Raw genomic sequence first — 23,150 nt, 5'->3', positions numbered from 1 at the left:
TTTGAGCAGGGGAGCAACATTGACAGATAAATCCAATATCTGTTGCAAAAAAATCTTAATTTCAAATATCTTGTTAGCATACTACCTGTCGTTTTTTTTAAAGGTTTTTACCATAGGGTGTATATGCTCACCAGAGAGGGAAAGTGATAAACCACTCCCCAGGGCAGATGGCCACACCACAATCCCTTCTTCTCCATTCTTCTTCTGAGATTTTGGGCATGCGCAGAATGTGCCTGGCATGATTCTCAAGCCACCAGGTCCAGGAACCACAGTCAACCATGTGGGAGTCCAGCACCTTAACCACCTTAGCCACCTGCCTCCATTTATTACCTGTACTTTTACTTCAGATTTCATTTAGGTTGAACTCTTGATGCAAGTAGGAGAGAATGGTGTCTGAAATGAGATTAGTAACTATGGAAATAGTAAGAGGTGATCAGATTCCGGATATATTTAGAATATAAAGCCAAAAGGATTTGTGGATAGGTTGAATCTGTGACATAAGAGAAAAAGTGTAAGTCTATCATTTTCTTATGCCTACATGAGAGTGGCTGAAGATCTGGAGCTCAAATAAGAACAGGTATATTTCATTTACTCAGTAAATGTCCACATGAAGATGTCAGCACAATGTAGAAGTTCAGCAGTGAGAAGATAGAGCCAGACTAGACATGTAAATTTAGGAATCCTCAGTGTTAGCAGATGGTGTTTAAAACCATGAAGCTGCATGAGGTCACCAAGTGAGGTTACTAGCAACGTAAATAGCAAAGAGACAATGTCCAAACTTGAGGCCCAGGGCACTCAAAGATTAAGCACTTAGAGAGGTAAAAAGGGGTGGGCAGCAGGAGAGGGGGAGTGGGGAGGGTAGGGTAATAGACTTAGAACTGCCAATGAATAGGAGGGAAAAGAAAAACAAAACAAAACCAAAACAAAAACACCAGAAGAATGTGTCCTGAAAGACAAGTGAAAAACTGTTTGGAGAATTGAGTTATGGAGAACAAGCGTGAGATACTGCTGACAGCTCAAGATGAAGACTGAGAATCGACCCTCAGATTTACAACATGGAGACACTATTGAACTTGAGTTTCAGTATAGTGGTGGGGGCAAAAACCTGATGTCAAGTGTCAAGAGCAAGGGAGGACCCCGCTTTAGTGGCACTGACAGTAGGGTGCCACTGCGTGACACTGGAGCCATAGGAGTGGTGTGGGTTCAGACCCCGGCAAGACCTGAACATTCCCCGCATGCCTGAGGTCAACTGTGATCCTGACTGGTTGGGAGAAGATCCATGGAGTGGTGAGACCCCGTCGAGGATACCTTCCTCTTCCCACTCTCTCTCACTCTTAGAAAGAAAGAAAGAAAGAAAAGAAAGTTGAGAGGCTAGCAGGTGGCATAGTGGTTAAGGCACTAGAGTCTCACAGAGTTGACTGTGTTCCAGTCCCAGACCCAGTGGCTTAAAACTCATGTCAGGCGTGTGTACTTGCATGCCCAAAATCCCAAGAGGAGAATGGAGAAGGAGCTGTGGTGTGGCCATCTCCCCTGAGGAGGTGATTTCTCTCTTTCTGTCTCTCTGTCTCTCCAGCAAGTGCACATGCCCTATAGTGAAAATCTCTCCAAAAAAAAAAAGAAAAAGAAGTTGGAAAAGAAGAGAGGTATAAGGGAACAAGAGAAATAAGGGTCAGTGCAGAGACAAACGCTTTTTAAGCAGTTTGGCTATAAAAGGAAGGAGAAAAATGATATAGTAGCAAGATTGAGTGTGCATGTGTGTGTTTAAGTTGAAATAAATTGCACCTTTTGTTGTCGTTGTTGTGTTTTTTTGTTTTGGTTTTTGGTTTTGGGGTTTTTTTTGAGAGGTTTTTGCTACAGGGCAGTTGGGCTCGCCAGACAGGCAGAGAGAGACAGAGAGACAGAAAGAGAGAAATTACCCCCCAGGGGGGATGGCCATACCACAATCCCTTCTCCTCCATTCTCCTCTCGGGATCTTGGGAACGCACGCACACACGCCCGGTGTGAGTTTTAAGCCACCGGGTCCAGGACTCTAACCACGATCGACCACATGGGAGTCCAGCAAACACAGCCATTACGCTAACTGCTGGTCCCCAATTGCACCATATTTTTAATGCTGAATGGAAAGATCCAACAAAAAGGAGAAATTGAAGATCTGGGAGAAAAACAAGGAGAGCTGCTGAAGTGACATCCTTGAGCAAGTGAGGAAGGATAGGCTGAGACACACAAAAGGACGAGGCATCAGTTACTGGAGTAATCCGTAGTAACGGGAAAGAAGACAGAGTATATGGCACAAGGTTTATGCAACGATGAAATATGAAAACACCAGAGACAGTTATTTCTGAACTTAATGGCAAAGTGGTAATAGCCAAATATTTCTGTCAGAGTATATAAAACAATGCCTCGGAAGTGGCTTCATAAATACACCCTGATTAAGTGAAAATATGATTGAATTAGTGAAGCTATTCATAGGTGTAAATCCAAAGTTGTAAAGGTATGAAATTCTTAAAACCAGAGAAGGGGAAAGGAGGGTGGTAAGCAAATTGAGAGTGTAACAATATTATCAAGCTAGCCAAATAATGAGAACTGTTCTCTTAAACTAGGTGTTAAGCTTCTAGTGAAAGAGGCAAATTATTATCACTGCTGAGTACAACATACATAGTAACTACTCAATAAATGTTAGTTGAATTAATTAGCTAATTCAGTCCTATAATTGGTTGTGTTACATTAAATTCTCCACTTAGTGTACTTGTGGCTTGCTAGTTTATACTAGGAATTGTCTCATGCATCATTCCCTCTAAAATGCATTGTTTTCATTGATTTCTTTCATCTTTACTCTCCTGTTTCTTTTTCTGCATTAGTGGTTAAATATTATAAGCACTGAGTATCATATATATGTCCTGTTTGTTAGTAGAGTCTTGGAAGTGTACAGCATGTAATAGCTACAAAATAGCTTAACAAGAACAGTGAAATGACCATATTATAGAATAATTAATGAAGGAATAAAATGCCTTGTTAAGTTGTGCTAAAATAACTGTTAAATACTGAAATAACGATGTCCATTTTAATAAGATTTGGTGTTGTTTTAGCACAAGTGGTTGTCAGAGTAGGGGTTAGAAACAAAAATATTTCTCATTGAAAGAAATGATAACTGCTCTTTTGGTTTATGAGAAAATCATCATACCTTTTTTAAATTTTCTAGAGGACATGTGCACTTGCTACACAGACAAAGAAAGATGGAGAGAGAAAGAAGGAAAGTGAGAAAGCACCTACTAGGGGTATGGCTATGGTGCAATCCCTTCTCCTCCATTCTTTCAGATTTTTGGGCATGCAGGCACCCATGCCCACCATGCGTTTTCAAGTCTTCAGGTCCAGGACTTGAACCGCATGGTTGGCAATGTGAGATCCAGCCACCTTCACCAACATACCACCAGCTACCTCAAGGGTTTTTTCACATATAAAATACCTTCATAAAATAGGAAGAGACTAAATTGATTTGATTCCAAAGAGGGGAAAAAGGACTGTTTCTTGAAGAAACCTATTTCTCTGTACTACTTGGTAAGCTAGAAGGCAAAACACTGCCTTACCTAATCCTCAAAGAAGGCACTAGTAATATTAATGCCAAAAGAAATTCCCCAGGGGGGATGGCCATACCACAATCCCTTCTCCTCCATTCTCCTCTCGGGATCTTGGGAACGCACGCACACACGCCCGGTGTGAGTTTTAAGCCACCGGGTCCAGGACTCTAACCACGATCGACCACATGGGAGTCCAGCAAACACAGCCATTACGCTAACTGCTGGTCCCCAATTGCACCATATTTTTAATGCTGAATGGAAAGATCCAACAAAAAGGAGAAATTGAAGATCTGGGAGAAAAACAAGGAGAGCTGCTGAAGTGACATCCTTGAGCAAGTGAGGAAGGATAGGCTGAGACACACAAAAGGACGAGGCATCAGTTACTGGAGTAATCCGTAGTAACGGGAAAGAAGACAGAGTATATGGCACAAGGTTTATGCAACGATGAAATATGAAAACACCAGAGACAGTTATTTCTGAACTTAATGGCAAAGTGGTAATAGCCAAATATTTCTGTCAGAGTATATAAAACAATGCCTCGGAAGTGGCTTCATAAATACACCCTGATTAAGTGAAAATATGATTGAATTAGTGAAGCTATTCATAGGTGTAAATCCAAAGTTGTAAAGGTATGAAATTCTTAAAACCAGAGAAGGGGAAAGGAGGGTGGTAAGCAAATTGAGAGTGTAACAATATTATCAAGCTAGCCAAATAATGAGAACTGTTCTCTTAAACTAGGTGTTAAGCTTCTAGTGAAAGAGGCAAATTATTATCACTGCTGAGTACAACATACATAGTAACTACTCAATAAATGTTAGTTGAATTAATTAGCTAATTCAGTCCTATAATTGGTTGTGTTACATTAAATTCTCCACTTAGTGTACTTGTGGCTTGCTAGTTTATACTAGGAATTGTCTCATGCATCATTCCCTCTAAAATGCATTGTTTTCATTGATTTCTTTCATCTTTACTCTCCTGTTTCTTTTTCTGCATTAGTGGTTAAATATTATAAGCACTGAGTATCATATATATGTCCTGTTTGTTAGTAGAGTCTTGGAAGTGTACAGCATGTAATAGCTACAAAATAGCTTAACAAGAACAGTGAAATGACCATATTATAGAATAATTAATGAAGGAATAAAATGCCTTGTTAAGTTGTGCTAAAATAACTGTTAAATACTGAAATAACGATGTCCATTTTAATAAGATTTGGTGTTGTTTTAGCACAAGTGGTTGTCAGAGTAGGGGTTAGAAACAAAAATATTTCTCATTGAAAGAAATGATAACTGCTCTTTTGGTTTATGAGAAAATCATCATACCTTTTTTAAATTTTCTAGAGGACATGTGCACTTGCTACACAGACAAAGAAAGATGGAGAGAGAAAGAAGGAAAGTGAGAAAGCACCTACTAGGGGTATGGCTATGGTGCAATCCCTTCTCCTCCATTCTTTCAGATTTTTGGGCATGCAGGCACCCATGCCCACCATGCGTTTTCAAGTCTTCAGGTCCAGGACTTGAACCGCATGGTTGGCAATGTGAGATCCAGCCACCTTCACCAACATACCACCAGCTACCTCAAGGGTTTTTTCACATATAAAATACCTTCATAAAATAGGAAGAGACTAAATTGATTTGATTCCAAAGAGGGGAAAAAGGACTGTTTCTTGAAGAAACCTATTTCTCTGTACTACTTGGTAAGCTAGAAGGCAAAACACTGCCTTACCTAATCCTCAAAGAAGGCACTAGTAATATTAATGCCAAAAGAAATTCTTAAAGTAATTTCTACCAAAAAATAAAAATAAAATAGCTCCAGTGTAAGATCAAGTGTTTTGAGGACTTCTTCTTGAAGGCAGCATTTTAATAGTGAATTCACATTATACAGAATTAAACCAAAGAGATATTTTATTTTAAAAAGCAGTATTACTTGGGGTATTGACCAAACACATAGTAATGGTATTTACCAAATCAAAGGAAAGGCATGAAATGTCCTATTTTAAAAGAACATTAAATATCAAATGAAATTCAACTAGGAGATGCATGACTAAGATGGGTATATTATTTTATAAATGTCATTGCAAATTAAAAGCAGCAAGTATATCCACTAATTAAAGAAAAAAAAATCACATGGGGTAAAATGTTTAGCAGTCAATTCAAATATTTTATAAAAAATTTAACAATACAAGTATTTTATGAATGAAAAGCTTTGTAACTTGCAAATAGCAGATCATCATTGGCACCACCACCACCACAATAAGAAACCGACGAGTTGGGCTGGCTTTGTAGGCTGGTGGTTAACGCAGCCAAATCTCACGTGGTCAACCACAATTTTTCAAGTCCCACACCTGGCGGTTTGAAAAACATGCTAGGGGACCAACAGTTGGCATAATGGCTATGTTGCTGGACTCTCATGTAGTTGACTGCGGTTCAAGTCCCAGACCTGGTGGCTTAAACTCACACCAGGAATGTGTGCATGTGCGCCCAAGATTCCAAGAGGAGAATGGAAGAGAATGGGTTGCGGCATTGCCATCCCCCCTGGGTGGGGGGTGGTGATTTCTTGCTTTCTGTCTCTCTGTCTTTCTGGCGAGTGCATGCTCCCTGTAGTAAAAAACCTCTCCAAACAAACAAACAAACAAAAAAACGAGAGAGAGAGAGAGAGAGAGAGAGAAAGAGAAACATGTTGGGCACAGTACATTTGTGTTCAAAATTCTGAAAGAAGGAAGAGATGGAAGAGAAAGGATTGTAGCATGACCATTCCCCATGGGGGATTCTTCCACCTCATCTTCTCCCTCTGTCTCTTTGGTGAGTGTGCATGCCCACCAGCAAATTATTAAAAAGAAAAGAAAAGAATGGATTAATTTATTATATCTTAAAAAAAAACCAATCATCCAAGCTAGGTGCTCCTGTTCTTGAACTTAAGTAGGGCAATTTATCCCGTAACTGGGACCAGCAGTTAGTGTAATGGATATGTTGCTGGACTCCTATGTAGTCGACCACAGTTTGAGTCCCAGACCGGTGGCTTAAACTCACGCTGGTCACATGTGCATGCGTGCCCACGATCCCGAGAAGAAAATGGAGGAGAAGGGATTGCGGCATGGCCATCCCCCCTGGGGGGTGATTTCTCAGTTTCTGTCTCTCTGTCTCTCTCTGTCTTTCTGGTGAGCACACACGCCCTATAGCAAAAACCTCTCCAAAAAAAGAGAAAAAAATTTATCCCATAACGTATCTATTCTATTATAGAAAAATGCTGATTCCATTATGAGAACATAAAGACCAAGGTATCCATGAACTTTATCTTTCTTCTTCAACAACGATTCTCTTTTTTCTCCAAATCCTGTTAAACTCCTGTCTCTTTTGTCATGACTCAGGTAAAGATGACATTTCCCTGTATGTGTATTTCATGTCTACACCACCATACAATGATCCCACGTTCTTAACATGATACTAAATATTTAACCTACAAAAGTTTTTTGTTTGATTATATTACATATTGCGTGAGTCTATGATCTATTTATTCCTATAAATATTGTATTTTCTCCTCAGCAAAACCACAATCTCCTTGAGGGTATAAATTCTTGTTAAAACACCTGTGTTCCCTCTACAACCCCAACACTGTGGCAAGTATGTAATGAATTCTTCATAAAAGCTCAGTGTCTTGAAAAGAAGCAGTCACGCAAACTCTTTCATAAAACGTTGATCTACAAATTACAGAGTAGCAGCAAAAGGAAACTGAAAACTATCTGCCATAATTAATTGAAACCTAGAAAGAGTGACTAACAAAATATTCCAGTACACACCTAAGTCGTTTTATCTGCAACCTAATTAATTCATAAACCATCTATAATGAAAACACGTTTTCAAGAAGCAGCGATATCGCTGGTTGATAAAATTGTGAGTTAAAAGACATGTACTTCTTCATGTTTAAAATTTTCAAATTTTCTACAAAGATTTTGTATTTTTTTTAAGTTTGTTTATTTCTTTCTTGGATGAGTAAGACAAATGGAGAAAGACAGAACAAGAGCACCTCCAACAGGATCTTGATGCCATGATCAGTCCCCAGGTTTTAGCCAGTCCCAAATACCATGCAAGAATGTGCCCAGTGTATGTAGAGAAGTCTACTTTGAACTGGAAACCATCCCACGTGGAACTGCCTCAATTTGCATCACATTTTATCACTGTACCACCATCTAGCCCCAGATTTTGTATTACTCTGAACATCAGTAAGAAGTTAACAAAAATAGATAGTACAGTAGTCCTCTAGCAATTAGATTATCTAGTTTATTAAAGTTACCTATGTTCAAGTCTCTAAATTCTTGCAAATTCTGGACTCTATTTCAGTAGAATCCCAAGACTCTTGAGTCAGACAGTCTAAGCTTGAATTCTAAGTCCACTAATTCCTGCTCTGTGACCTGAGCACATTATTAAGTCACAGATGCTTAAATTTCCTTATCTGCATAATGAGAAAATAACAGGTACTACCTCTAAGACTAGGATAAAGATTAAATGGGTTAGAAAGCACAAAGCCCTTAAAAGTGGCTCCCATTTAATAAACCCAAATACAACAATCATTGTTGTTGTCAATATGTTTTGGGGATGAGAGGAGAGATAATTTAATTTTTTATACTTTTACAACAGCCTTCTTTTAAAATAACACCCCATGCCTTTGAGAGTTCTCATGAAAATAGGGCACATAGATACAGAAATCCTTGATTTCTATACTATGTCAAGTAGATGCTATCCTGCTCATGACAACTAAAGAGCAATGAATAGAAAATCTCTGTAAACCTCACACAAATACTTTTAATTAACTACTGGGTTTTTAGAAAGGTCATGACACATTTTTGCATAAAAAAAAAAACCAGAAAAAATACATCCTGACTACAACCCAGTAGTTTAGACATTTAGAAGCAAATCCTCACCATATATGCTCATTACTTTCTTTGGTTTAGCAATGATTAAGAAATATTTTTCTGTACCAAGAATAAATTATTATCCTAATGGCAAGCATCAGAACTTCTCTTAGGGAATTATCCTGATAAACTATACTTGGCAGAGAAACTCCCATTTTTAAAGAGGTAGCATAAGATGAAGCCAACAGTAGAGAAAGTTAAAGTACATTAGCACTAGAAATTTTAGAAAACACTTGGGAAGAGATAAAAGAAAGAAGATATTCAAGAGTTTATGAGAGAACCTTCAAATGACTTCTTAAGGAGGAGCTAATACTAAATATTAAGGTTTCATTCATTTGTTTTGTATTGAATCACCCAGATATTCACACATACATATTTCCTCTAAAGCAGTAGTAAAATCAGTCAACTGGTGAAGACCTTTCTTATTTATTTATTTACTTATTTATTTCAAGTTTTGGCTTTCTGAGGCAAATCAAAGAATTAGGCAAGTTCCACACCTCCCTTGGCATGGTTTGGAACAATGACAAGCCTATGAAGTAAAAATGCTAACACTCCAACAGAAATAGCACTAATGCAGAGGGGAACAATATCGGAACCCAAGCCTGTTTCCCTCTCCCCCATCCCAGAAACCTCCCCTCTGTGAATTCTCAGAAATACTAGTCTGAGGTCTATACCCACTGTATCTATCCCACTTTCCTCTGCCCAGGACCTCTCCAATTTGCTCTTGAAAACACCGTTCAGGCTTTTACTCCAGAACTGCCTTTATCAAGGTCACTAGTGATCTTCATGCTATTAGTGCCAATGAATAGTCAATTCTTAGTCCTCATCCAATTTGACTCATCATAATTTATTACTTGGTCTTTGAAATATTTTCTTTACTAAATGCCTAGACACCACAAACACTCAATTTCCTGAGTATCTCTACTAGGTACTTCTCAGTAGCATTCACTGGTTCCTAATCTCTCCAACCTCTAAACATCGAATTAGTTCTCCTTGTTCCTGGTCTCTTCTCTTTTCTTTTCTTTTCTTTTCTTTTCTTTTCTTTTCTTTTCTTTTCTTTTCTTTTCTTTTCTTTCCTTCCTTCCTTCCTTCCTTCTTTCTCTCTCTCTTTCTCTCTTTTTCTTCCTTTCTTTCCTTTCTTTCTTTCTTCTCTCTCTCTTTCGTCCTTTTTCTTTCTCTTTCCTTCTTTCTTTCTTTTTTTCTTTTTAAAATTTGCTAGAGGATATGTGTGCTCACTGGAGGGAGGCAAAGGCAGAAGGAAAGTGAGAAGGCAACCCCAAGAAGGACGGTTATGCCACAATTCCTTTTCTTCTATTTTTTCCTTTCAAGATTTGGGGTATACACACTCGTTCACCTAGCATGGTTTTCAAGCCACTGGGCCCAAGACTCAAATGACACAGTTGGCCATGTGGGATCCAGCTATCCAACCAGTATACCACCAACTGTCCTTCAAATTCTCTTTTCTGTCTTCCCTCACTGCCTTGATAATCTCATCCAATATAGCTTTAAACATCATTATATCCTGGCAAATGTACACCACTAGCCAGATCACTCACAAAATTCCATTTTTATAAATTTAGCTGTCTACTTGAATTTCTTATAGACATCGAGGTACCACCTAAATGCTTAGTAGCTTTATCATTATCAAAAATTATATCCTCCCATAATCTATGACAATTCCTTTTCCCAGAATAAATGGCAATTCCTTCCATCTAGTTCTCAGGCCAAAAACCTTGGAGTCACCCTTGATGTCTCTCTTCCTTTCACATTTCCCATTCTGTTCATCAGTAAATTCTGCTGATCCATTTTCCATATATATCCAGAATTAGACTATTTCTGACTACCTCACTGTTAACACCCAAGTCTAAGCATTCATCATATTTCTCTTGAATTTTGCCATAGCTTCTTATTTTTTGTTTTGTTTTGTTTTTGTTTGTTTGTCTTTTAATTTGTCAGAGGACACATGCCCTCTGGAGAGAAACAGAAAGAAAGAGAGCTGGAGAAAGCACTATTCAATGGTATCTGATCAGACCATAAGTCCTTCTCTTCCATTTATCAACCCTATTTGGATTTAGGGCATGGCTGAACATTCATGTCGTGTGTTTCTTAAACTGTGTGATCATCCATTTGAGATACAGTTCTATTAATCATTGGGCTGTAGGCCAGCCCTGCTACAGCCTCTTAACTGGTGCTCCAGCCTTTTCTCTTTCTCTTGAAATCTAACTTCTTGTTGTAAAGTGCTATCCCGAGTACTGAAGGATGTTTTGCAATATTCCTGGCCTCTACACACTAAATGCTAGTAGCACACATCCTACTCCTCTCCTCTAACTAAGTTGTGACACATAAAAATGTCTCCATGTCTTCAAATATTACCAGGTGAGGTATGGAGTTACACCCCCCCAACCAGTTAAAAAATATTCTCCTATAGTGTATTTCAAACCTAGTCACAAGAATGACCTTTTACTATATAAATCAGATTATAAAATGCTTCAGCTTAAAACTGAGCAATAGATTTTAATCTCACAAAAGGAAGGAAAGAAGAACAGGAGGGAGGGGAAAAAATATAAAAAGCTTAAGTCCTTCCCACAGCCCTGATCTGCCAGTCACCCATTACTCCTTGATGTTATCATTGACTTCTCATCCTTTTACCCAGTCTACTTCTGTCCCACTTGCCCTTTTGCTATTCCTCAAATACATCTGGAAAGGTTTATTTCCTCTATTCCCTCTGCTTGTAGTCTTCATCCCATAGTATCTAATGGGGTTACCCTTTCACTCTCCTGAGCTCTCTGCTCAACAGCCATCTTCTCAATGAAGCTGCGTTTAATAACCTATTTACAAAACTCAGCCACTTTCCCATGATCGACCTACCCCATATACTTCCTATCCCTCTAATTAGCTTTATTCTTACTGGTATTTATCTCCTTCTGATAAACTATACATGTTACTAATCTCTTTAACTTTAAAGTCTGTCTCCACCTAACAGACTGTAATTCCCAGGAGGGAGATTTTTTTCCCCTTTTTTATCCACTGCTGTATCGCATCATATAGAAAAATCTACTGTATGCACTCAATACTCAATAAATGCTTACAGAATAAATGAAAGAATTGCTAAGTAGATCTTGAAAACTACCTTAGATAGATCCGAAAGGTCAAGGCAGTCTCAGCTGATACCCAGAATACATCTATGTGCATCATTAACAAAGCTGGTTTCCACTGAATTTATTTAAAATACAACTCATAATGTACAATCGAATGTAAGGATTTGTCAAAATGCTTCTGTGCTTAGGGATTTTTATGTAGGGGATAATAGAAAGCATACTTATGAATCCATTAACATATGGATTTAAATATCTACAGATACACAAAATAAGTAACATTTTTAGAAAAATATTACAAAACACCCAAGGCTGTGTGGCAACTCCCCTAGATATAAAAAAGAGAGTATGCTGGGGTAAGTCAAATCATTCAATTATACACACCATACGGTAGCTTAACAAGTAATAGTAATGGTGAACAAAGCTCTTTTCTATAGATGAAAGCCGGCATGGTTCAATTGTGAGTGAAACAGAAGAATAGAAATGCTTCCTGCTGGAAGTTGACAGTTACATGGAACCCCCTGAAGTTATAAATTGAGTTCTTCTGCTAATTACGGGTCTGAAGGGGACAGAGAAAGATCCACATTTTATTTCTCTCACTAAACTTGCAACAGAAGCACTAGTGAATTTTACATTAGGGTCAAGCTGGGAAATTCCCAGTCAATTTTACCCGGAGTAGGCAAGGGCTCTACCTCCCATGCAAATGAGGTCAGGAATTCCTTTCTGCCTTGGGAAACTAGCATGGAGATTTCAGTGTAACAGATTCTAATAGATTGTGATATACACGGGGAAAGAGAGAGAAAACAGAACAAAGCACACATAGATACTATTTAAAATAAAATTTTGCCTGTGTATTCAAAAAATACATATTTAAAAAAGACTTCAGAATTCTGTGGTATCAGTTAATAAAATTGCATGCCACACCCATCGATAACAAATCAACTGCTTTATCTACTTTCCAAACTAACTACTCATTGTAAGACCAATAAAGCTACACAGCAGGCAAGTACTTTAATGAAATAGGCCCAGTTCTCTAGGGAAGAGAACCTGTGGTTCAATGCTAACACTTTTCATCAAGTAAGCACTTTCTTCTTACCATTGAGAAATATTTTTTATGTGAATCCTGATCAAAAATGATTTGGGGAAGGAAAAGATGTGGAGAGGAGTGAGGGTAAACCAAAGAACTGCTATGATGTAATATTGCAAAACAGATTTCTTGAGAAGAAAAAAATGTGTTTAACATGTTAATGTACCATGTACCATTTCCAACGACCTAGAAAGTTATAGTTCACTCCCTGGCAAAAAACAGCAGCCTTGTTTAAGAAAGGATACACATTAATTCATGTACTCAAACAATTATTGAACATATTCTCTTTGTTTTTTAAGTGCTTTAAAATGTATTTCTTGCATGAGAGAGGCAGGAAGAGAGAAAGAAGGAGAGGGAGGTGGAGAGGAGATAGAGAGAGATTCCCAACAGAGTCTTCAGGCCATGATTCAACTCCCAGCTTTAGCCAGCTGGGATCACAGGTGCATGCCTGCCCTGAATATACAAGAAGATCTTGACATGCAAACCCGGGCTCTGCCTGTGGTTTCAGCATTACAGGGTAGTGTTACTACTGAACCACTGTGGCTGGCTGGAGAATGTCTCTTTGTAAAGAGAAAGAAATGTAAGAACATTCACAGAGAATACAATCTCCATTATTACTGTTTCTCTCTTTTTTAATCGAGTTACTGTAAATGGATGCTATACATATGACTGACCTAAAAATTAAAATTCTAAGAGATAATTAATATCCTTAGAGGTCTGACATCAGGGAATTTGGAAAAAGAATGTAATCAATGAATACCTTCTCCACGTAAAATATTGACTAGTTCTGGGATCCATCAAGGTAGTCTGAAATCGCCACTCCTTTACTTATTCACTATGTGGATAAATAGAAAACTCCCAGAGTCTCAATTCCCTAATATAGAATATATACTGACCACGCCTACCCACATGGTAGTTGTTATGTTGGTAAGCACCCTTCCCTAGTGCATATTCAGCAACTTATTGCTATTTGGGGTATCTTTTGGAATCCGAAAGCTACCTAATGACTTTCTAATCCCATGAGAACTTATTAGCAAGACACCAGAAACATACTTTATTTTACCTCTTCAGAAGAGATGACTTTTCATGTTCATCTTCTCTAAAACATAAACTTCAAAATTTTCATGCTTCTATCGATAGATTTCTCAAGAAAACACATGAAGAAGAAATTCCACTTTCAAGGACCTCTTCCAGTAATATAACCAAATAAAGTCTTACCTAGTTTTGGCAAGGAATAGGGCACTTTAAAGTAGTCTTCATAAAATTCTATTAATCTCTTTGTGATATGGAGGGCATAGTCACCGGATCCTCTTCTGATAGCATCCGGTCTTGCATATAATCGTACCTAATTAAAAATACATGTAAAAGTTACTTTAGCCTTTTGGTACTCAGAGTTTTATTATCACTGCAAATAGGAGTCTACATGAAGCATTCTGGATACTACAAAAATTAAGCAGGATTTTTCATTCGTATATCAAAGCATGCTGTGGTTGAAAGAACCAAATTTAAACAATTGAAGTAGCCAAGTTGAGCAAGTCAAAATTTCCTCGCTTTACGAGATGACATAGAGAAGATTTATACACCTTCTGTCAAAATAAATATTCAAAGTTATCACTTACATGTGCTTGCTAGAGATATGAAGGTATGGTGGATTAGTATAATGGCTCCCTGACTACACTGAAAGGAGGCAGGCTATGGGGACGAGGTAAGAAAGAAAATTCATGGATTATTAAAGGGACTTTGTATGAAGCTTTGGAAGTGTTACTAGTCTGAAAAAATATATAATTTATGCTTCCCTCTTTTCTTTCGAATCAACTATCCTTATTCCCAATATGCAAAATAGGGATCGAAAACTTTTCATGTACATAAGCAATCATCATTCTGGAAGTCTGTCTATTACTGTTATTGGCTTCAAACCCAACTGAAGTAATTCATATTTCTAACACAATCTGGATACTTAATATTGATATTTAAAGCAAGCATCATTTATTATCTAGTCCTTGGCCAAAAAATAAAAAAGCCTAAAGCAAGTAACATAAAACTGAACAAAACTAACAATTGTACAGAAAAGGTTAAAATGAGATTAGTTTTCATAAAGCTTTCATAAAGCTATCCGGCATCTTTCTTTCCAAAGGCTAAATCTATTTTTCACAGATGTGGTCCCTAATCCTCATATCAATTCTGTGAATAAGAAATATGTTTCGTGGAGAAATAGAAAGCACAGCAGCTTGGGAGTTGGATTTCGTTCCTTCTCTGCCACTAACCAAACTGGGTGATATTGAACAAATTACTTAACATCTTTGGGTCTCAAATGGTCTCTTTTATAAAATGGAGGTGTTGGCCACCAGCTGGTTGCTAAAGTGCTTTTCAGTCCTAAAAACACATTACTTCCAATCCCATTTTACAGATAAGGGAGTTTATGTTCTTTCAAAACCGTTAGAAAAATAAGCAGTTGCTCAGTTTACAAAAATAAGTGTTTATATTCAACAGAAAAACAAACAAACAAAAAGTTGTACTCAACCATAACGTAAAAAATTGATTCTATAATTAACTCTATTATCCATGCCTGAGGAGAGAGAACAGCAATGTGTACAATAAACAACAGTAGAAAGACAAGAAAAAGACATTTGACTTTATGTTAGAAAGACCTCTAATTCAATAAAGTATTGACTAAATTCAATAACAATCATTTACTGAAATTGTGAAGCTACTTCTCTCCCAAAAACTAAATCAAGCCTCAAAGTTAGTTTATAGACACCAACATTTTTGCCTGGAAGTTAACATAAAAACAAAAATTATCAAGAGGTACCACCTACAACATCAAAAATTGATATTCCTTCTCCCCCTCACCCTTCTTTCTCATTCTTGCTTTAGAGATCCTCTTGCTTCAGCCACAGGTGTACGCCATCACAGTAGGTGTTTGTTTAAGACAGGCCCTCACTATATGGTCCCATGCCTGCCTTGAGCTTCTAGTCTTTCTGCCTCCTCAAAGCGTGGAATTACAGTCACATGCCACTGCACCAGGCCTTTAGGCTAGACCAGGAATGGAACCCAGGCACCTATCTAGTCCCAACCTGGCATCTTAGAAGTGTACACCACTGCAGCTGGGCCAGAGCAACATTCAGAGAGGGAGTAGTTTGGATTCCCTGTCCCTGCATCAACCGTTTATAAATAGGCAAAGTCTTAGGTAAAGAAGCACACCCTAAGAAAAGGATAAGTATATAAGTGACTTAATAAGAAAGTGTTCTTAGGAGCAACTTACAAGAGAGTGGGGAAAGCAGGATAAGAGAGGGTAATAAGCCCTACAGTTTCAAGTAGAGTACTGGATTCAGTCTGATCCACAGAGAGCACTAGAGCATTACACAGGCAAAATTATGCTGCTTTTCAACAAGATAACTAGACTTCCATACACTTGTACCTCAGTCATTGGTTACCAAGATTACCAAAGGTATTACCAAATACCAGGCAACATGGCCAGAAGATTGCTTAATGGTTAGGGCATTGGACTCCCACATGGTCAACCATAGTTGGAGTCCCAGACCCAGCAACTTGAAACTCACTCCTGGCATGTGTTCACGTGTACTCAAAATCCTGAGAGGCGAAGGGAGAAGGGATTGTTGCATGGCCAGCCCCCTGGGAGGGAATTTTGCATTTTCAGTCTCTCTGTCTCTCCAGCAAGTGCAAGTGCCCTGTAGCAAAATTCTCTCAAAAGAAAACAAAAATTCCAGGTACTTCTAGTTCTTGGAGCATCTCATGACACTTGTCCCATGGCTAAGGATAGTCCTTTGGAGAAAGTGTAGGGTATGAGCTGTAGGCACAAACCAGTGAAAGCTAAAGGATAGACACAGCAAACAGAACAAGGTATTAGGTTTGTGAGTCACTCAGAGATATCCATTAGAGCACAGCATCCTTCAACCGAGTATTCATTCATTCATTCATTCAGCAAATACATATATGTCACCTGCTTTGTACCAGGGCCTTGACTAAATATTTTCTGTTTTTTGTTTTAATTTTTGCCACCAGGAGTGCATGGTCACCAAAGAAAGACCCAGAAAGAGAGTTAAAGCAAGAAATTATCCCCCACAGGCCATGGTCATGCCACAATTTCTTCTCCTCTATCTCCTTTCTTTCAGCATTTTGGGCACACAAGCACAAACACCCAGCACATTTTTAAGATGCCAAGTCCAAGACATGATTTCACAGTCAGCCATGTAGGACCCATCCACCTCACCCACCATGCCACTGGCTGGTCCATACATTTTTAATTTAGCAGTGAAGAAGAGACATTTTCTGACTGAAGGAAGTATAAAGCATTACTAAGACAAAAAAAGCAAAGAAGATGTAATCACCATTCTCAAAGAGCTTCTCATTTTTTAATTGAGTTAGATAATAGTAAGAAATAGAGTCAGACAGCTAAAGCGGACACATTACGTAATTATATGCCATATGAAAGATAAAATATAAATGACAAATGGATACTGAGGAAGAACAGGTAGCTATCAGAAAGTTCAAGGCAGAGTAATTAGTAAATACATTCTAAAACCGTAACCAGGTCTACTGCAAAATGATGTAGCAAAGGTCACTGACTTCACTCTTAGAAAGTGTCATTCATTTTGGTAGAAACACAACCATTCCTATCAATCAACCCTACCAGTTCAGTCAAGCTATCTGTAGGCCCAGACAAGAGAAACACAATTGTATCAATCCAGTTGTTCTGGAAAAAGAAATGTAATACACTGTAAAGTTACATGTGATTCAATGTAATATAAACAAGATTATGATGATAATAAATAAATAAATATAAATATAAATTTTAAAATAAAGATTTATGGAGAGTATTCAATAAGAGAAGATAAAACACACACACTTAGCACAGGGTCTTCATTTGCTCATTCAAACATTTATTGTACACTTTCTATGTGCCAGACATACTAAGAATAGAAATAGAACAATAAAATTCTTACCACAAATTGAACAAGATATTTATACCAACTGCTCTTAAGAGGTTCACAATATTTTGAAAACAAACAAATCAATCAACCTCAAAAGTATCAATACAATTTGAGAAATACAATATTGTACCCTGCCTTCCCTCCCATGGAACTAAGCTTCTATCTGAAGCTAAGCCTTGCACACACACACACACACACACACACACACACACACACCTGCTCCTTCAAAAACCTTTTCCGTCTCAATTAATGACAATCGCATCCTTCCATTCAGCTCCCCAAGCTCAATGCTCCAGCATCATCCTTTTGTCCTTTCTTTGCATAATATTCAATAGGGCAGCAAATCCTATTGGTTCCACCTTTAAAATATATCTAGGATCCAACCACTTCTTAGAATTCCACAACCACCACCTGGTCCAAGCCTAGACAGCAACCAAAATTTTTCAATTAAAATGAGCATCAAAATATGTCACTCTTCTGCTTTTCCCCTTCCAGTGACTTCCCATCTCATCCACAGTAAATGCCTAAGTTTCTACAAGGGTCCCACAATCCCTATATAAATTGAGTCCCCTTTAGTTATCTAACGTTATTTATTGCTGTTTTGCTTCATAACTTTCTTGCCCTTCCTCAGACATTCCAGAGCGATCCCCCATCAAGATTTCTCATTTGTCCCCTTGCTATATCCTTGGCTCCTTCCCCCATCTTCTTCAGATATTTGTCTATAAATCTCACTCTCCGAGGACCCTTCCCTTCTAGTCCAAGACTCTCTACCCCAACCCTTTTCTTGCTTTATCGTTTCCTAAAACATCACCATTTAAAAATGTGGATATATATGCTCTACTTCTTCGTCCTGCTTCTCGTTGCATTTTTTCTCCTTTCAAGAATGTAAGGTACATGAGGACAAAGGTTTTTGTTTGTTTGTTTTTAGTTTATTCATTTTTTCATGAGCAAGAATGACAAAGAGAGAATCAGAGAAAGCTCACCCCCAGTAGGGTCCGTACACTGTGACCCACCCACAGCTTCAGCCAGCTTCAGATCATGGGCACAGACATGCTTGACATGCTCAGAGAAGTCTCAGCATGAACACAGGACCCTCCCATGAGTGACAGCCTCAAGAATCATTGCATTTTACAGCTCTGCCACTGTCTGGCTCCAAAGATTTTTATCTATTAATTTTAACCTTGTGAAACTGCCAATCTTTATTTTGGCAGAAGGCATATATGCTCACTAACAGCAGACAGAGAGAGAGAGGAAAAACCAGAAAGCACGCCCCCAATGGAGGGGGGAGAGAGGCATAGTCATTCCACAAGCCTTTTTCCACTCCTCCCTGCTGGGATTTTGGGCATGTATCCACATGCACCCAGAGTGTTTTTCAAGCCACTGGGTCGAGGACTCAAACCATGCAGTTGGTGGTGTGTGAAATAGCCACCTTAACAAACAGATCTCAGGCTAGCCCCAAAGTCCTATTTCTGTAGGTCATAATATTTTGTTCAATTTATCTCTTAATTCCTGGTACCTAAACCTTTGATAAATGAATGAACAACTTAATTGCTTTCTTAGGTATGTACAGGTCCTCAGGGGATATAAAACAGGGACTCAGAGGAGGGGACATTTCAGCTGAATCTTGAAGAATAAGCTGCACACAGGAAGCTATCAAGTGGAGGATAATGTCCAAGACCAAAGTGACAACATGAACTAAGGCAATAACAATGACCAAACGTTAAAAGATGTTAAAGAGATTAATAACTATTGGGCCTTTATTATAATAAGTCTGGGAACTCATGGGAGAATATTAAGCCAGAAAGTGATCATCTTCATTTCAGAGAGATCCCATTGGTGACCTATCCCAAGTGAACCAAGATATAGTGGGCTGCTTGTTAAGACTGCAGGCAGGCAGACAAATTAGGACAGTCAGGAGACAGAGAGTGATAGGGCGATCAGAAAAGTAAAGAGAAACTGCACACTATACTGTGAAAGTGCCTATAAACTGAATTGCAAAACATGAATTTAATACTGTGGGGCACAAGCAAGCCATTTAAAGATTCTAAGCCACAGACTGACACAATGACCCAATCAGAATTAGGTTTTAGAAAATCACATTGGCTGCAGTGAATATGATGGATTAGGAGGGAATGGGAACAAATCAAAAGAAATGAGTTTGACTGCTGTAGAAGTCTAGGTAAAAGATGATGGTGGTTTGGGCTGGAGAAATGACAGTAGGGAGCCGAGAAATGGATGTATTTATTCAATTGGCCCTAATGCTTTGCTGAACAAGTTCCTTCGTAACCAAGCAAAGCAAACTGTAGTCACATTCTTACTTAGAATGTTCATTCACTTTATCTTTACCACAGTCTCTCACTTCAATGCCCTGTTGGAACAAGTGAGACCCAGCTGAAGGTCTGGGGGAAATGCCCAGTGTATTTCATCAACTGAGTAATGGGTGGATGGTTGATCGCATGAATTCGATACAATTATGAACTTTATTTTGTGAGAAAAAAATAATCACAGTTGCTTTCTTTCCTGGACTAACTAGGTTCTATTTAATCATAAAAAGGATACTAACTCTTCATAAACATAGTTATCACTTGAAACCAATGACATATAATTTTATTATACCTGCTTATTTGTGTCTTCTGACATCCCATGATAAAAACCCAGCTCTAAAACTGTAAATTGCTTACCAGGCTTTATCTCTCCCTCTACATAGCTTCTTCCAGCACCAATGTGAACCAAACTCTCTGGACGTTTAGTGAAGTGGAAAGGACATTACGCTGGGAACTGGCACACTGGGACTTGAGGTTCAGCTTTCTCATTAACCACGCCTGCCAACCTGTGAGAGTCAGTTCATTTCTCTAGATATCAGCTCAAAGTTCTTTCACAAGGGTAACAGTTGATCATTCTCTGCTCATTGTATCATGCCTGAGAGATTGGTGTGTCGTATTAATTTGCCTAAATTCTTCTCATCTAGCCTGCAGTTATTCTGAGAAGAATGAAGAGATTTTTTTACTTTGGTATTTTATTCCTTCACATTTTCATCTCCCATGAGAATATAACCCAATTGCTCAGTTACCTCTCGTCATCCTTTACTCTTGAGTATTCCTCTTATTTTCCCCGAACTATCCATGAACTTAGTGGTTAAACAGACACAACTGTCTTAAGGATATGAAAGAGTAGAAGGAGATGGCTGTAGGGAGAAAACTCTATGGCACCACCTTTATAATACATCATAGCAACGGGCTAAGGTGGAGGCACTGCATATTTTCCATCCCTTGGAATAAAATGGGAGTTTCTATTGGACCCAGTAGCCTTTAGTCTGTAGTTTCATGGGTTTTCTATATTCAAAGTATGTTTATTTCATCTCTTTGTAGGATTTTAAGTATTTTAATTATTGAAAGAAAAAATATGCTAAGACAGATATGTTCAATCCCTTTGTAACTTCATGTTCTCACAAATAAAGATGGCAATCACATTTCAGCTCTCATAACAACTTAGAGTGGTATTTACAGGACATGAGGGAAAGAATTCTGAGATCACATCTGGACATGGCAGGAGAAAGTGCCGTGACCCGTGCTGACTGTACGTGCATTAAGGTAGAAGAATTATCACTGCTACCAGATACTTGCTACTATTAGTATAGAATACTCTGTGGGAGGAAGTCAAAGTGGAAGAGTACTTCAGACAGATTTGGATTAATTTTGTCTCTGAGAGCTGTGCAATTTAAAGTAAGAACAGCAAAGGCAGCTTCAGGAGTTCACAAATGAGGCATTTATTTTTTCACCTAACAGTTAATAAGTGTTTATTAATGGTCAGACCATTGTTCAGGGTGCTGAGTGTTCAAAGGCAGTCAAAAGAGAGGGCTGTTCTTTCAAGGAGCTTGCAGTCCAACAGGCAGAAACAATAATAGGGAACTATAATATGCAGTAACCAGGATCCAGCAGCGACTTGATGGTTAGGGCACAGTATTCCCACAGAGTTGACTGTGCTTCGAGACCAGGATCCAGTGGCTTGAAAACCAGGTCAGGTGTATGTGTGTGCACATACCCAAAATCCTGAGAGGAGAATGGAGGAGAAGGGATTAGTGTGGCCATCCCTCAAGGGGATGAGTTCTCACATTCCTTCTGTCTATGTGGCTCTCTCTGGTGACTGCACATGCCCTATGGCAAAAACTTAAAAAATAAATAAATAAAATAAAATAAACAAATGTAGTAACCAAATACATCTAATTTCCATTACCTCTCCAAAGAAGTCCTCTCCATAGAGATGTTGATCTAATGGAACAGGGACAGAGCAACGTGGAAGATGAGTGATTCAAAGTCTTATATACAAAGCCCTTCCTTTCATTGTATGAAAGATTTTGGAAGAAAAGTAAAAATACATATGTAATTGTAATGCAATACAAATAAGGCAAGGAAACATGTAGCTGTCAAAAATATTATGAAATTTATATGTTTTGGAGACTTTCAGTAACTTAAAATACTTCACAGATTTTTAAATTTTATCTTCACAAAATACCTCATAATGGGTGTAGAGTTAGCAATCTATTTTTACTTTATTGGTGAAGAATTTGAAAAGAAGGTTTTCTATAGTCATTGAATGGTTTTAAAGATGGGTGAAACTAAATCTCTCTGTGTAATCCTTTCTTGTAGACTGTTTTAATTATTTGTTGTGTTACAATTCACCAAATGAATTGTGGTGCTAGGACCAGAAGATGGTGCAATGGTTATGGCTGGACTCTCACATGGCTGACCATGGTTCAAGTCCTGGACCCAGCAGCTTGAAACTAACACTGGGTGCATGTACATGCATGCCCAAAATCTCAAGAGAAAAGTGGAGAAGAGGACCACAGTGTGGCCATCCTCCTGGGGTGTTGGTACTTTCTCACTTTCTGTCTCTCTCTCTCTCTCTCTCTCTCTCTCTCTCTCTCTCTCTCTGGCGAGCACACTCCCTATAGCAAAAATGTCTTAAAAAAAATTGTGGTAGTTGCTACATAATTATGTGAAACAATATATAGTGACACCACATTGCCAAGAAAAAGGAAAAAAAAATTACAATAGTAGTACACCTGTTAGGGACTTGAACAACACTTCTCTAACTTGACATTTGTAATGTGGTACGTTAAGTTAAATAAACCTTTAGGCTTGCCAAAGTTATTCTCTCAGAAAATTTTATGCTGCACGAGTATATTAGGAACTTTGGAAGACAATAATTATTTCACAGCTTTAAAACATCACCATAACAGCAAATATACTTTTCCTTTTGCCTAAGTGAAAAACTAGTCTCTTTTGTTTAATAATTGCAAAACGATGTTGTGTTGTCACTAAATTCTCAGCCAATAAAGCTGAATTAATTCACCTCTGTGAATATGATTTGATTTGGGGGTTCTTCCAGCAAATCAGTAAAACAGAACAAGGCAGGGAGAAAGGAGCAGGTGCTTTTGGCACTAAGTAGAAAACAAATATATTGATACAAAGAGAAAAGGATGTTGTAAACAAGAAACTAAAAGCCCAGGAGTATTAGTCTTATTTAAAATTCAGA

General features: G+C 38.2%; 1 protein-coding gene across 1 annotated transcript in view; it reads right to left on the bottom strand.

The window, feature by feature from the left end:
* The window catches only part of TRHDE (thyrotropin releasing hormone degrading enzyme), a 427,616-nt gene that overhangs the window by 283,818 nt on the left and 120,648 nt on the right, over positions 1-23,150 (bottom strand). Inside the window, exon 4 of the mRNA XM_006146207.2 lies at positions 13,882-14,008. Within this exon, the coding sequence (XP_006146269.1) occupies positions 13,882-14,008 (127 nt within the window). The remainder of the gene's footprint in view (positions 1-13,881; positions 14,009-23,150) is intronic.

This window comes from Tupaia chinensis, unplaced genomic scaffold (genome assembly GCF_000334495.1).
Source record: "Tupaia chinensis unplaced genomic scaffold, TupChi_1.0 Scaffold000168_1, whole genome shotgun sequence".
NCBI classification, from domain to species: domain Eukaryota; kingdom Metazoa; phylum Chordata; class Mammalia; order Scandentia; family Tupaiidae; genus Tupaia; species Tupaia belangeri.
Note: the sequence above shows the minus strand (reverse complement) of the source record. Positions and strands in the feature narration are given on the sequence as shown.